At 40.1% G+C, this 13428-nt stretch overlaps 1 protein-coding gene across 5 annotated transcripts in view; it reads right to left on the bottom strand.

Annotated features, from left to right (window-relative positions):
- The window catches only part of Prex2 (phosphatidylinositol-3,4,5-trisphosphate dependent Rac exchange factor 2), a 321717-nt gene that overhangs the window by 214546 nt on the left and 93743 nt on the right, over positions 1-13428 (bottom strand). For 4 of the 5 annotated variants that reach the window (XM_029482876.2, XM_029482881.2, XM_021163512.3 and 1 more), the window contains exons 5-6: positions 13267-13368; positions 5128-5289 (exon numbers count right to left, since the gene is read on the bottom strand). In XM_029482876.2, coding sequence (XP_029338736.1) covers positions 5128-5289; positions 13267-13368 — 264 coding nt within the window. Of the gene's footprint in view, positions 1-5127; positions 5290-8340; positions 8387-13266; positions 13369-13428 lie in introns of those variants that run through there. The other variant, XM_029482884.2, reaches the window with a different exon arrangement.

Below are 13428 nucleotides of genomic sequence, written 5' to 3'. Positions count from 1 at the left end.
CAACTTTAGTTAGAGCTTTAGAGTCATGCTAAATAAAAGGTTTGAAGAAAATAGAGCCTATTCAACTTTAGTTAGAGCTTTAGAGTTAGAGTCAGGAAGTTCAGTTGCTCCAAAATTATTTTCAAGTTTCACACTGTTTCTATTGGTTATCTGACCTACACCATTTGTGTAAAGTTAACTTTTATTTGAAAAGTCCACAGCTATCATAATTAAAGTTACTATTGGTGTGATGAAACATCACAGCTCAAACCAAGTTGGGAAAGAAAGTGTTTATTCAGCTTACACTTCCATATGGCAGTTGATCATTAAAGGAAGTCAGAGCAGGAATTCAAACAGGACAGAAACCAGAAGATAGGAGCTGATGCAGAGGTTAGGGAGGAGTGCTTCTTATTGGCTTGCTTCATCTGACTTTCTCAGCCTGCAGGACCTAGGATGACCAGCCCAGAGATGGTCCCAACTACAATAGTCTGGGTCCCTTCCATCAGCATTAATTTTAAAAATGCCCCATAGACTTGCCTACAGCTATTTTCTCAATTGAAGCTCCTTCCTCTTAGATAACTATAGTTGTGTCAAGTTGACGTCAACCTAGCCAGCACAATGGCTTGGACTCACATACCTTAAGTTGTTGGGAGCTATTAAGACAACTCTATTGTCTTGATCTCCGAATTGGGCCTCTCCCCCCGAGAAGATAAGGGGGTCAAAAGTGGGCCACCGACGCACCCTTCTGAGAACAACCACAGAATGTTCCAGCCCTAAGTCAGTGACAGATGTCCTGACCACAAGATGTACCCTGATACTACCAAGTTCCTGCTTCCAAGTGTAGTTGCCAAAAGAAAAATTTCCACTGCCCCATCCCTCCTGCTGAAAAGTACTTCCTCCTTTGCTTGTGCATTTCCACTGCCCAATTCCTCCTGCTGAGAAGTATTTCCCCTTTTGCTTTGTGCATTTAAGCCTTGAGCTTTGCTGAATACAGAGACACCTTGATGCTACTCAGACTGCTTCCGTGTTGTTCTTGCACTTGGTGTCTGTCTCTCCTTCCCCACATTTGGTTCTTAGGAGAAGATCCATCCCCTGGAGACCCTTGAATAACTGGACCTGCTGGACGGGTCATTAAGTAAGTGTTGTGTTTAATCTGCATTGTCAACTTGACTACATTCGAAATCAAATGTCTAGCATGCCTGTAAAGGTATTTCTGGAGGTTAAACTGAGTATGAAGAACACACCTTGACTGAGTGAGCAGCAGCCCATGGGCTGGGGCCTTGAACTACATGAAAGGGGAAAAAAGAAGAACACAGTCAAGTATGCCAGCACGTCCATGTCTCTCTGCTTTATAACTGAGGACACAATGTGACTAGTCCCCTTTCATGCCAGGATACTCTTACTTCCTGAAGCTGCTTTCACCAGTATTTTGTCATAGCAGTATGAAAAGAATTGAATAAGGTGAGAGAGTCTATCATTAGCTAACTTCATACACTATACAAATAGGAAATTCTTTTTTTTTTTTTTTTTTTTTCCGAGACAGGGTTTCTCTGTAGCCCTGGCTGTCCTGGAACTCACTTTGTAGACCAGGCTGGCCTCAAACTCAGAAATCTGCCTGCCTCTGCCTCCCAAGTGCTGGGATTAAAGGAGTGTGCCGCCATGCCCGGCTAAATCAGAGATTCTTAAAGATAAACTCCTACTGCTAAAGCAAAGCTTCAAAAATATTGCTTCATGTTTGCAGAACTTTCATGTTATTCAAAGTATAGTCACTCATGTCATTACATTCTTGAAATCATCCACACTATCTATAAGTGAAGTCTGATGTATATCCCTGGCCAGGTATGGGGAGGGCACTCACAGGAGCTTAGACTAAACATCATGTCTCCTCAAAAGCCATGTTTTTTCCTATCATTTCAAATCATTTGGGAACAACAAGTTGCAATTATTTATGCAATTTCCACAAACAAGTGTAAATGATCATTTAGTAGCACAAAGTTCCAGGTAGGAAAATTATTTGGGAGAATTTATTGAAAAACCAAATTAGTTTGCAGGGTCATGGCAGCATGCAGTCCTTTACTGCTAACATTTGGATGCCAGAGGCAGACATCCTGGTTTACAGAGTGAGTTCCAGGACAGCCAGGGCTACAGAGAGGAACCCTGTCTTCAAAAACAGACAGACAGACAAAACCTTTCTTTGACTAAAGAGACAATGGGACGCTGGATAATTGAATGAAAAGAATTTTCACCCCAAATTAGAATTAATGCATATCCATCACTTAAAAGACTTTGGTGCTATTCAACAGCATTTTAGTGACTGATGCAAGAATGCTTATATCCCTGAAGTGGTTATGAGAGAGCTGCAGGAAATCTACACAGAGTTCATACTCAGCACTCACCCCAAGTTCCTAACTACAAAAAAACATTTCAGAGGACTCTGCTTTCTGTGAATATCATTGTACCATCTACATCAAAACTTGGACTCCCCTGAAGGCAGAAGATTTATCCACATATATCAAATAACCCTGTTAAAAATCCATACTACCTCTTTAACCCATTCCTGTTCTCTCTCAGGGTAGAGTTAACCCTGTCCAAATTGTGCTTCTAGAGAGTTCTCTTGGAAGAGTACTCTCTACTAACCCCTTCAAAAGTATTAATAGTTCCCCTCATCGCTATAGGGGACTGGAGTACAGAGCGAGAACTAGTCATGAGTTATCTAGTAGCTGGCTCAGCTAAGCTTCATGCTTCAACATTCTCCAACTCTCAATTCTATGGCCATATCTCATTTATTCTTCTAAATCTTCTCAAGAACAGAGGGCATTAGCACTATCAACTGCCCTGTGTGACACAGTTGAGCCCTTGCTGGATTCCTGCATACTCAACTAAACTGCTAAAGCTCCACTGACTTCCTCAGCTTCAAGGCTCCACTCTGAATATTGTAAAATCAGGGCTGGCATGTCATTTCTGTTAACTATAAAGAATACCTGAAATAAATCCATGGATAAAAAGGAAACATTTGGGTTTTTTCTCATATCTTCCAGCATCTCAGTCCTTGGCCACCTGGTCTCATTGCTTTGGTCTCTGATGAGATAGTATGTCATAGTGGAAGTATTTTCAGAGATAGTTTTTTACCTCATTGTGGTGGTTTGAGTATCCTTGGCCCATGGGAAGTGACATTGTTAGGAGGTTTGGCTTTATAGGAAGAGAGGTGGCCTTGTTATAGGAATGATGTCACTGTGCAGGTAAGCTTTGAAGGCTCCTGGTGCTCAAGCTCTACTCAGTGCAGAAGGTACCCTTCTCCAGGCTGTCTGCAGAAGGAACTCTGTCCTCCTGGTTGACTTAGGATCAAGATATAGAACTCTCAGCTTCTCTAGTATCATGTATGCCAGGATGATGTCATGGTTCCTCTGAAACTGTAAGCCAGCCCCTATTTAATGTTTTCCTTCATAAGAGTTGACTTGGTCATGGTGTTTCTTCACAGCAATGGAAACCCTAACTAAGATACTCATGGAGAAAAGAAAATATAAGAGTGAAACAGGAAGGTCCCAACATCTAAATATCCCCTTCAGTGGCACACTTTCCAGTCACCTAACTTGTTTCTACTAGGCCTCACCTCCTAAAAGTACTACCATCTCCAGACAGTAGCAAAAACTGGGAGCCTAGCTTTCAACACATGGGTATTGAGGGACATTCAAGACCCAAATTTTAGCAACTGGCCTAATGGATACATCCTCTGTGTGATCTACTTGTAAAATAATGCAATCCATAGCTGTGCAAAAAAGCAATATTGTTTAAGCAAACTCTCTTATCTGTAGTAGACCTATCTTTTTAAGCTACATACTAGAACAGAACCAAATTACAACAGAATCCACAGTACTGAAAAGAGTCTCTGAAGTTCTTTCTGGTAGTAAAAGGCTGGCAGATTATACTGGCAAATCCTGCAATGCTAAGAGAGTGTGGTTTTTCTTCTAGTATTTGACTGACAACAAAGCCACAAAAGCAAACTTGGCTCCATTTCTCTCATCCCAGCAGGACAACTGCTCCGCAGGAAAGGAATTATCATCATGAATCAACTGTAAAACACACAACCATTCTCTCTGATTAAAAGAGGCAGGATTCTTGCTGCAGGAAGGGTCACCCTGGGCACTCCAAATGGAAGACTATAGGCAGAGAGGAATCAGACCCCAGTTAGCACTTTCAGTGATTCATCCCAGGAGGTAGCTAAATAGGAGACTTATTTCAGGTCAGCACTGTTGATTTCTTTGCAGTTCTAGCTGAATATAATTTTATGTCCAATGATAACCAAGAAAAGAATTAGTTAATGACAAATCCCCAAAGATAAAAGTAATCTGTGTACTGGCCTGAGTTGTACTTGGCTATAGAATTTTATTCCTGTTTCCACACTTGTATTTTTATTATCTTAATTGTTTATCACATGAAAAAAAATTCTGCTAGCCTGAAGATCATATTATTTTAAGTTACAGTCATTTCAAACCTGTATTTTAGCTTATTTTTATAGCAGAAATGCCGATTTTATCCCTGTGAAATAATTAAGACTAACATCCCCAGTCACCTTAGCTGGAAACACCGGGCATTTTCTCAAACAAGATCTTTATTTACTTTCTTATCTTTAAAAAACTTTCTTTAATGACTCATAAAACTCATAACATTTTTCATTTTGACTAGATGAACACCATCAAATAAATCATAGAGCTTTCCTTCAGTTTCAAAATGAAATCAAAACACAGACTGACTAGCAAAATAAAATTCAACATCATATCCCCAATGTAAGAGTCTAAACATGATATCACAGCACACACAATCTTTTATTATCTCAAGAATCCAGATTATAAACTTGTTGACCAGAATCAGGACAGGAAAAAGGTAATTCTGGTACCCCAATTCTGAAGGGCCAGAGCTTGGAGGCACATGGTATTGATTGGTTCCATCACACATGTCTCAGGTCAAGATGACTTCCATCCTACACATGTGTTAAGGTGACACTTTCTGAGATGACTACAACCCATGGGCTGCTGGAAGATAACTACCCAGGGTTCCATGAACTGAGGAGAAGCCCTGCACACAGGGTTTCATGCACTGAAGAGAAGCCACAGCCCTATGAAGCTGAAGAGCTGAGCAAAGGACACATACCTCCCAGCCTTCAATGTGTGCCTGCCACTCTTCTAAAACTTCCAGTTTCTCCATCTGTCTCTTGGCCTCATTAATGTTGGAACAAACAGCTTTCATGGCTTGGAGTGCTTCCATCACTGCTGCGTAGTCACTATGTTTCCGTGGAGTCCGCTTCAGTAATTCCTGTGGATACACAAAGACAAACCACCCTTTGATCTCCAGTGCTTTGGTACAGCAGACTGACCAGGAAATGAAAACTACAAAGACTGTGACAGTCACTCTGCTAAATGACATCACAACCTCCACTAAGATAGAGATCAAAAGCCAAAGGTCAAATCGATGAGTGAGCATTATTTCAATGCTCAGTTTTTGCAGAAACTGTTGTTTTTCCTCATACTTACCTGTATTTTAGAAACAGAAGGACGTTTCTTGATTCAAATGATCAACTACCTCACCTGGATCACATCCTAGCTTTTATAAATCTGATTTCTGTTCAAACAGAAGCATATCAGTATATGTTAATTTCCTTTGTCTTGGATTCTTTACCAGATCTTCAAATAAATATGCACCACAATTTCAAAAATGAATTAAATCCCTATTTCTAACATCTTTTGAGAAACTATAGGCTGATGTCCTCATTTCACACACTTTAAATGGGCTTTAATTCTGAGAAGTAAATTCTTTAATTTACTTCTGATATTGTATGTCCATCTTAAGATTTGGGGGTCCAGAGTAAAAATTTCAGCTTCATCTTGGGAAAAATGTAATGTGTATTCCTTTCATGTTAGATCATATTAAGCAGAAGATCAAAGTTTATTTCAAAATATTCAATAATAGGACAACTATGAAATGCCTGCTTTTCCACTCCATATTTAGAAATTAAAAAAAAAAAACAGGAATCTTTCTGAAATTATGCTGCAGGGTTTTTGTAACTGTGTTAGTATCATGTTGATGACAACTGCCATAAGGAAACAAATGACTAACTAAGAAGCAGTGTGGTCATAAAAGTCTAGACAGTGGGTGAAGATGTTTAATTTTATACTTCTAAACAACAACTAAGAAGACCTTTTAATATAGTTAAAAGATTTCAGATTATTCTGCTTTTGATATTTGGAATGAAAAGGAAAAAAACATAAATAAAACTTCCATCCCCAAAGCACAAACTAAGAATTAAATAAGGGAGCGGCTGGTTGTATGGGAAATGAGAACATCAACCTTCAGGGCAGGATGTGGCCCCTGGAATGGTGGCCAACCTAATCCAAAGAGTTGAGACATGAACTAGATCGTGTGAAATAACAACAAACAAAAAAACAAATCAAATAGTAATTCTAATGGTTACTCATACCATAACCTCGTGGATTTAATACTTACCTCTGAATAAATAAAACCACTCAAAGACAATATAAGCAGAATTTTTCAACATTAGTTTATCTGTATGCATAAGTAAATCATCTTTGTGTGTGTGTCTGTATGTGTGTGTGTGTATGAAAATAATCTTCCCACAAAGGAAAAGGAGCTAAGCTCTACCTACAGCCTCTTAGCTGTTCTCTTACATGTGAGACAAGAATGTATCTATGATGCTAGGGTTTGGGGTTTTGGGTTTTTGGTTTTGTTTTAAGAATTAAATTTAAACACTTGTTTCCTTCCTATTCAGCAATGAGTGATTTAATGCAACCACTTGTTTACAACATTCTTAACATTTCTTCTGGCCCTTACAATAGCTGGTATTCCAACAGAGATCAGGGATCAGGATACCTGTGGGTACATAAGCCCACTGAGTCCCAAAGCTGGAAATCTGTAGGGACTCTCAGAACATAGGAACATACAGAGCCATGCTTGTATTGATACTGCATGTTAAAGCCTGTGCCAAAATTGCAGCAGAAGGTCCCTGCCTTTGCTTCAGCATAGGCTGTTCATAGCTTAACCAAGCAACTTTAGACCTACTTTGTGATAAGAAATCAGTCTTTTTTTTTTAAATTAAGGTTCTTACAAGCTTCAGAGGTGACTCAGTCCATAAAGTGCCTGTTACATAAATATGAGGACCCAATCTCAGATCCCCAGAATGTGTGTCAAGAACTAGGTATAGTATTCTTCACCTATAACCCCACTGTAGAAGGTTGGGACAGACAGAAGGATCCCTGAAGTTTATTTGTCATCTAGCTTAGCCAAGTTGATAAGCTTCAGGCTCAGTGAGAAACTTTGGCTCAAAAAATTAAGGTAGAGAGCAATTAAGGCAAGATATCCTGAAGGCAATAAGCACCATGACAGGCTGACAGCTAGGAAAAGAGGCTATAGGTAAACCTGCAGATGGTAAACTTCTGGCCTCTCCATCCAGAACAAAGGCTTGGTGTACAGCCACTCTTCAGCCTCCCAATACACATACACACACACACACACACACACACACACACACACACACACTAGCAGACTAGCAGACCCATCTACTCCAAAACACTCCTAAGCTGCCTCCTCTTTGTTTAAGGAGCCCCAAAACAATTAAAAACTTCAAGCCCTCCCTGAAGATCTGATTTCTGAATCCCCTCTGCACTTATGGGGAGTCTTCTGTATGTGTGCTTCTTCACTCCTAACAAAATTTGGTGCCTGCTGTGTCTGAGAACCTCCCTGACTAGACAGTAACATTTTTGAAAGACTTCCTGTGAATCCTTCTGGTGAGCATCTAGATATTAAGGTCAGGGTAAACTGAACCAAACCACAAAAGCATGTTATGGGGTGACCACTGAGTTATATGGCATCCCTTCCTTATTCTGGAACAGGAAGGTTACCACTGCTACATTTAAAGTATAGTGGAAAGCACAGAGTGGTCAGTTTATTTTTCCCTTTTCTTTGATAAGGAGGGTTCACTTTCAGATTTAGCACTAATGCCTTTGTTTCTAAGAGGAAGAGACTTCTTTCAGAGAGTTCTGGCTGAAGGCTTCACAGCTGGCAAACACTCATTCCTTAGACTGAGGCTGAAGATCTCCTAGAACTGTTACAGGCAGCTGGCTTCAAAGAGACTTCATGAACTTTAGTCCTAATGAGACAGCATTTTCCCTCTATCCAGACAATTGTAGTCTTCTCTGACTAGGTAGAGTCTTCTTAGTGTCTTATCTAGTTGGAGAGGTCCAACTATGGAGAATCTTGTTGGCATCCTATCTAGTCTTCTCTGGCTACATAGGATCTTGTTAGTCTTATGTAGTCTTCTCCAACTGGGGAGGGATGTTTTGAGGGTCTTACCTAGTCTGACTACAAACAGGCTCTTCTTGGGCTCTTCACTCCCCTCTCCTAGATCAGAATATAAGGAGCCACGATTAGGACAGTTAAAAACGTATTGGACTGTTACATCATCTGGATTCTAACTGCTACCCTTCCAGAGAGTTGCGACTAAGAGTATAGCTAGTTCCTCTTACTATTGTACACCTGAAATAATGGAGGTGGAGTAAGTTAACATCTGAGAACCAGATTTGAGGGGCCTATTCTGGAGAATACCTTCATGGTACATAAAGCATTCCACAAGAACCCTCGCTGGGAATAATTTAATTGGAGTTTATTTTGATCCACCAGTAGCCGAGGAGAGTCTCTGCAATACTTTCTGATGGTTCCACATTAGTGGACTATAGCTAGCAATAGAGTTTTTAAGATGATATGAAGAGCCAGAGAAATTAGAAGAAAGACCTTCACCCAAGAAAACTCTACTAGAAAAAAAAACAAAAACAAAACAAAACAAAACAACAACAACAAATAAGGATCAATTCTGATCTCTTGGGAGCCTAAGCCCCCAATAACCTTCATATCCATGCAATTCTTACCCCCAAAAGAAACAAAATAATTATGTATGCACTATCCTAATACCCAAAAGGGATGTTTTTTTCTTAGGTAAGACTCAGGAGAGAGAGAGAAGAGCTATGTTTGCCCATTCCTCCTTTATCCTGGCAGAACTGAATGACACACAGTAAGGAAGAACTGGGGAGTTATATGGAGGGTCCAGAACAGTGTGATCAATCTACTGAGCTACTGAAGTAGATACATGAATTATGTTAGAGAGATGTAATGACGCTATTAAAAACAAATGTTAACCCGTTTGGGAAAGAGGAGAATGTTAGATTGAGCTCTTTAAGCAGCAATGACACTGTCACTGCCCAGAGGACTAAAGTGGACAAGGACTTTCCTATGGGGGATAAGGCTAGCCCACCTCTGTAATCTGAATGACCACATGAAGAATGGAGATGACATTCTTTACTGTGTGATAGAGAGTCTTAAGAAGGCTGCTACTGTCTAAACTCTTTATTAGTCCCTGTTATATACTTCAAGAAGACACGAAAGCTTCTACATACCCCGAGTCACTAGAAGAAGTAATCCTAAAAGCCACTCTCTTAACTCAGCCAACTTCAGACATTCATAAAAAGCTCCAGACACTGGTAGCAGCCCCAGACAAAACACTAGCAGGCTTTTTGATTTTTATTTGTCCAGGTCATAAACCCAGACATTTTATGATACAACCATGAAAGGAAAGGGTATCATGGGGAGTTAGTGATCACTACAAGAGCCAACTAGATAAACGTCCCCCCAACCCCTGAAACAAGTCTAAGCCTAGGGCTTGCTTCACAAGAAGGCCACTTCCTGTTGGGAATGCTCTCAGAGACCTCTCAGACCCTGTCCTATCTATAAGGAAAATCACTGGCAACATCAGTGCCTTCCAGCCTAGTTGACCTTTATCCCCACAATGACAGGGCTGGCAGGCAGAGGGGTTTCATACTGGCTTCCATCGTGATCAACAGTCTTAAGGAGTTTCTGACTATGAGAAACATAAGATTAGATTCATGACTGATTCTTAGCACTGTACCTTTCCTTTGTTCCATGGTCCTGAAGGTCAACAATTCAGGGTGCATTAGACCATCCCCTTAAGTGATATTTCACTCAACTGTTTGCATGTTTAGGAGGAGAACTCCACATTTGTCATTTCTTTTTAATAGTTCCTTACACCCTGCCTGACTCCTCCATTAGAAAGAAACTTTTTGTCTAGACTTAAGGTCTATCCCTCCAGGGCAGAACACTACTGCTTGTTTCAATGGAAAGCAATGATCAAGGCTACAGCATAGACAGATGGAAGTACAAACTATAAAGAAGACTAAAATGGTAACTTTTGTAGTTATGTATCTTAAAGATCCTGCCTATTTTCTAGATCAGAGGCAATGTATCCTGAAGCCTGAAGTCAGAGAGGGACATAATCCAAAGGCTAAAGAAATAAGGAAGATTGGCTGAATGTTCCAGCACACAGAACATCCCATTCTTGGTGTTAGCAAAGGTTCTAACAAATAAATCAGTCCAAGGTTTCTGTATGATCAGTTACAGAGTGGCTCCACCCCATCTAGTTGTTCTAATTTTCATACTCTCCTTACCCAGATTCCCCTAAAAATACTCTTGGGTTAAGGCTAGATCTTTGTTTGTTTGTTTGTTTGTTTGTTTGTTTGTTCTCCAAGACAGGGTTTCTCTGTGTAGCCCTGGCAGTGCTGGAACTCACTAGGTAGACCAGGCTGGTCTCAAATTCAGACTGCCTCTGCCCCCTTGAGGGCTGGGGTTAAAAGCCTGTGCTGCCACCACCACAAGCCTGGTCTACAAAGTGAGTTCCAGGACAGCCAGGGCTATACAAAGAAACCCTGTCTCGAAAAACCAAAAAAAAAAAAAAAAAAAAAAAAAAAAAAAAAAAGCAGAGGCAGGCAGATCTCTGTGAGGTCAAAGCCAGCCTGATCTACAGAGCTAGTTCCAGGACAGTCAGGGCTACACAGAGAAACTTGGTCTCAAAAAAACAAAAACAAAAACAAAAAAAGTTTCCAGAATGACAATATGTTGAGGTGATTTTTTGTGCTCCTGGGTAAAGAGTTTCTTTGTACTATTCAAATGCTAATTTCTGTGCAACAGAGAGTTGAATGCAGACAGACTTTTGTATTGTTATTCATATGGCTACATCATATTTTCTAAACACTCCCTCTCTCACCTTCTGATTGGTTTTAAGAAAGAAAAAAAAAAAAACTAATGGCCTAAAGCAAAGGCAGGTAAGGAAGATAGGACTTCCAGGAAGAGACAATTATGGGAAATGAGTCAGATGCAAAGAAGATTTCACCAGTCAGACAGAGGAAGAAGTAGGCTGAAATGGAAGGAAACCAACAGGACTCATGGCAGAACTTAGACTAGAATAAATGGGTAAGTCATGAGTTAGTTGAGAACAGCCTAAGCAAAGACTTTAAGCATCTATAATAAATATAAAAAGACTGTATCTTTTCTCAGAGCTTGGATGAGCATAGAAAATCCTTACAGCTTTAAAAATGGGCCCACTCATTTCTCAGGGTCTGACTAAAAGCCTTAGAAATTCAGTATCATCTATATTGTGCTTTACAGCCCCAGACTCCTGGGAAAGTAAAACAGGCTACACATCTCCTAAAAGACACCTAAGGAAGCTAGGTCAGAAAACCCAAGTCCCATGGGTAATATCTATTGCCCCAGCCCTACTCAAACTTAGGAATGAGTCTAATTACCAAGTGTCATCCCTGTACAGTAAATCTTTCCTCACCAATGACCTTGACCAGACCCTAAAACTGTCACTGGAGACTCATGTCATCAGCTGGCAAAATTTCAATAGATCTGTCAGAACTAGAGACAGGATTTTTCACAGAAGGACATGAAGAACCTCCCCATTTCTGTCCAGTATACTTCATACTAATCAAGACATCAGGGTCCAATCAAAAGCCTTGTCCACTTCCTTTGGTAGAGCCAATATCTTGTCATGCTAGCCACCCTCAAAGCAGTTAGAGTCAGAGGACCAGACACATGGCTCCAACAGACTTGTGTCAGCCCTCAGCTGCTTCTGGCTCCCCTGAAACAAGAGACCCCAAGAAACTGCCAGCTCAAACTGATCCTCAAATGTCAACCCTTCCCAAATTTGAAAACCCTGAGCTATCTCCTTAAAGGAGTGATTTCTCACTGTGTCTGCCACAGTTCTTGCCATCTGACTATCATGAGTGCTCCTACATAGGCTACAGTATCATTTTTCTTGAAGGAAGAATTTTTGTGGATTTTGCAACCCCTTTCTCAATAACTCTGTGCCCTTCCCAGAATTTGGATATTTCCGAGCTAGATTCTGGAAGATGGAACAACAAAACCATCACTGTATGACAGAGAGAAAGTAACAGGAATGTGAAACCACACTACAGATGGCAGGTGTACCCATTCAGGCTTTCTGCTTCACTCCCCCATTTGGGGGAGGTCTCTATGTAGTGTTTACTGTCTGTAATTGGATCTCTTTTACTGTGTTCCATCATCTCTGGTTCCATGTGGTCTACACCATACACTTAAAATAATCATTTAAAAGGCAAGTGTATTGATTGGGTTTCCATTGCGGTGATAGACACCAAGAATCAAAGCAACTTGGAGAAGAAAGGGTTTGTTTCAGCTTATTGTAGATCATGAGGGGAAGTGAGGGCAGAAACCTGGAAGCAGAGGCAATGGAGGAACACTGCTTACTAGCATGTTCCCATGGCTGGTTAGCTTGCTTTTTTTTTTTTTTTTTTATACAACTCATAACCATCTGCCCAGGGGTGACACCACCATCCCCTCCCACATCAACTGTTAATCAAGAAAATGTCCTCCAGACTTGCCCACAAACTAAACTGATGGAGGTATTTTCTCAATAGATCCATTCTATCTCTCAGATGTCCAGAACTTGTGTCAAGCTGACAAAAAACTAACCATCAGACTATGCTTTAAAATTATGTAATTTTAACCTTAACTTCATTAGCATCTAGTCACCAAAGTATGGAAAAACCAAAAATAGACCAACAGTGGAAGTATTATAAAGTTCTCTATAGTTAACGTTCTGTAGAAGCCAATCATAATGATTTAGTGGGGTCTCTTCTAAAGCTAATACATATACTCTAAATGAAGCTCAAACAAGTATGTGTGCTCCAGAGAGCACTAAGAGCATCCTTTAATGCTCTTTCTACCAAAGGTTTGTTTCCTATTCAAGACAGGAATTTATGACAAAACAGCTATTTTTTCAGTAATTATGGTCTATTTTTTTAATAATAGTGGTATTTTTAAAAGATACGTTTTTTAAATAAATCAGTCAAATATTAAGGTAATAACAAACACTGTACATAATTAAAATACCTTCAAAAGAAGAGGGTACTTGCATATCCTCTGAATTGGTGTCACTAAATATCCTTCCAGGGGAACGTCTGTATTCTTCCGACCTCCAAGCAGCATGCAGTTCTGTGGGGAAAATAAACATAAGTACATGTTGCAAACCTGAGGTTGTGAACTATTCTGTCA

The sequence above is a fragment of the Mus caroli genome, unplaced genomic scaffold (assembly GCF_978045245.1).
Source record: "Mus caroli unplaced genomic scaffold, Mus_caroli_1 scaffold_1, whole genome shotgun sequence".
Classification (NCBI taxonomy): Eukaryota; Metazoa; Chordata; class Mammalia; order Rodentia; family Muridae; genus Mus; species Mus caroli.
This window is presented reverse-complemented; position numbering and strand designations above follow the sequence as displayed.